General features: G+C 44.7%; 1 protein-coding gene across 1 annotated transcript; it reads right to left on the bottom strand.

Moving 5' to 3' along the window:
• Positions 1–564: 564 nt before the first annotated feature.
• LOC132062430 (uncharacterized mitochondrial protein AtMg00860-like) lies at positions 565–1,107 on the bottom strand. The gene has a single exon (XM_059455005.1). The coding sequence runs from the start codon at positions 1,105–1,107 to the stop codon at positions 565–567; it is 543 nt and encodes a 180-aa protein (XP_059310988.1).
• Between the last annotated feature and the right edge of the window lie 1,318 nt (positions 1,108–2,425).

A 2,425-nucleotide genomic window follows, 5' to 3' on the forward strand; every position in this document is an offset into this window, starting at 1 on the left:
GAATCAAGTCATCAACACGAGGAATAAAAAAACGTCCCTTGATCCTCAAGACCGCCTCACTATCAATCCTGGCCTCTTTTGCCTTACCACTCAAAACCTTATCACGAATCATGCACAATCTTGCATCATCGGATTGCTTTGCTTTAATCTGGTCCAGAAGCGATGATCTCGCCTCGACACAAGCCAACACCCGACCCGAATCGGACATACCAATCCTCACAAAACTGTTAGCCAAAGTCTGAACCTCCATGGTTAATGGATACTTCGAAGAAATCAAGCAAGACGGAGGCCCGTCCACTTATGGCGACTTCTGCTCGAAGGCATCCGCTACCACGTTTACCTTGCCAGGATGATATAAAATAGTAATTTCATAATCCTTAAGTAACTCCATCCATCTCCGTTGCTTAGAATTAAGATCCCTCTGAGTAAACACATGATGAAGACTGCGATGATCGATGAATACCTCACAATAGATACCATAGAGATAGTGCCTCTAAATCTTCAAACCAAATACCACTGCTGCCAACTCCAAATCATACGTAGGACATTTCTTTTCATGAATATTCAGTTGTCTGGAAGCATAGGTAATAACTTTCTTTTCCTATAACAACACAGCACCCAATCCAGAACGAGAAGCATTACAATAAACCGCAAAGTCCTTGCCTCCACGGGCAATGCTAGAATAAGAGTTGTAGTCAATAAATTCTTGAGCTTTTGAAAGCTCTCCTCACACTCGTCAGACAACTGAAAAGGTACTTCTTTCTGAGTCAAACGAGTCAAATGCGATGCTATAGAAGCAAACCCCTTCAAGAACCGACGGTAGTAAATAGCCAACCCTATGAAGCTGCGAATCTCATTCACTGAAGTGGGCCTAGCCCAATCTGTCACTTCCTCAATCTTCTTAGGATCCACCATAATTCCCTCCTTCGAAACCACATGACCCAAGAAAGATACAGGCTCAAGCCAAAACTCACACTTGGAAAACTTTGCATACAACTTCCTATCTCTCAGTAACCCAAGGACAATCCTCAAGTGTTTCTCGTAATCCTTCCTACTCCGTGAGTAAACCAGAATGTCATCAATGAACACTATCACAAAAGAATCCATGTATAGCTTAAAAATGCCACTGATCAAATCCATAAAAGCAGCTGGGGCATTAGTAAGCCCAAATGACATAACAAGAAACTCATAGTGCCCATTTCTAGTCCTAAAAACTATCTGAGGAATATCTTCGGCTCGAATCTTCAACTGATGGTACCCCGATCTCAACTCAATCTTAGAAAACACAGAAGCCCCCTAAAGCTGGTCAAATAGATCATAAATACGAGGAATGGGGTACTTTTTCGAATGGTGACTTTATTCAGCTGGCGGTAATCAATGCACATCCACATAGTCTCACAGGAATGCCCCAAGGGAAGACACTCGGTCTGATAAATCCCTTGCTCAAAAGATCCTGAAGCTGCTCAACTCCTTCAACTCTGCTGGTGCCATCCGATATGGCAGAATGGAAATAGAGCGAGTCCCTGGCTCTAAGTCAATACAAAAGTCAATATCACGGTCAGGTAGCATACTTGGCAAGTCTGCGAGAAACACCTCCGCAAACTCACGCACCACAGGAACTGACTCAAGAGATGGAACGTCAGCACTAGTATCATGAATATACGCCAAAAAATAAGCACCCTCTATCAACTAGCTTTTTGGCGCGAAGGAAAGAAATGATCTTCTTTGGGGAGGGACTAGGGGTACCCTTCCACTCAAGTCTAGACATACCCGGCATAGCTAAAGCGACTATCTTGGCATGACAGTCAAGAATCACACGGTAAGGAGCTATCCAACTCATACCCAAAATAACATCAAAATCTACCATGTCAAGAATCACTAAATCAACCCATGTGTTATACCCCATAAATGTGATAGTACAAGACCGGTATACTCTATCTGCAACCACAAAGTCTCCAACTAGAGTAGATACATGAATAGGGGCATCAAGAAAATCACAAACCATATCAAGACCCATAGAGAAATATGTAGACACATAAGTGAATATAGAACCCGGATCAAACAACACAGAAGCCACCCGGTGACAGACTGAGAGGTTACCTGTAATGACTGCATCTGAACCCTTAGCCTCTGATCTGCCAGGAAAGGCATAGCAATGAACCCGTCCGCCACTAGCTTGCGGACCTTCACGATCATTGTCCCGTCTGAGCTCCGCCCCTACCGGGCGGTGCCACCTCTCTATTTGGATCGGCTATGTTGGGTCGGGTGCCACCCTCTGTCGACTTTTTGGCCACCGTACCCGGTCGAGCACAGTCCCTACCATATGATCCTTCCTCTCTAGTTGCTGATACTGGAGCCTTGGGAGGCTGATACTGAGAACCCTGGCCACCCTGTCTAAGTCTGGGATAGTTCCTCTTGAAATGCC

Source organism: Lycium ferocissimum, chromosome 7, assembly GCF_029784015.1.
Source record: "Lycium ferocissimum isolate CSIRO_LF1 chromosome 7, AGI_CSIRO_Lferr_CH_V1, whole genome shotgun sequence".
In the NCBI taxonomy this organism is placed as follows: domain Eukaryota; kingdom Viridiplantae; phylum Streptophyta; class Magnoliopsida; order Solanales; family Solanaceae; genus Lycium; species Lycium ferocissimum.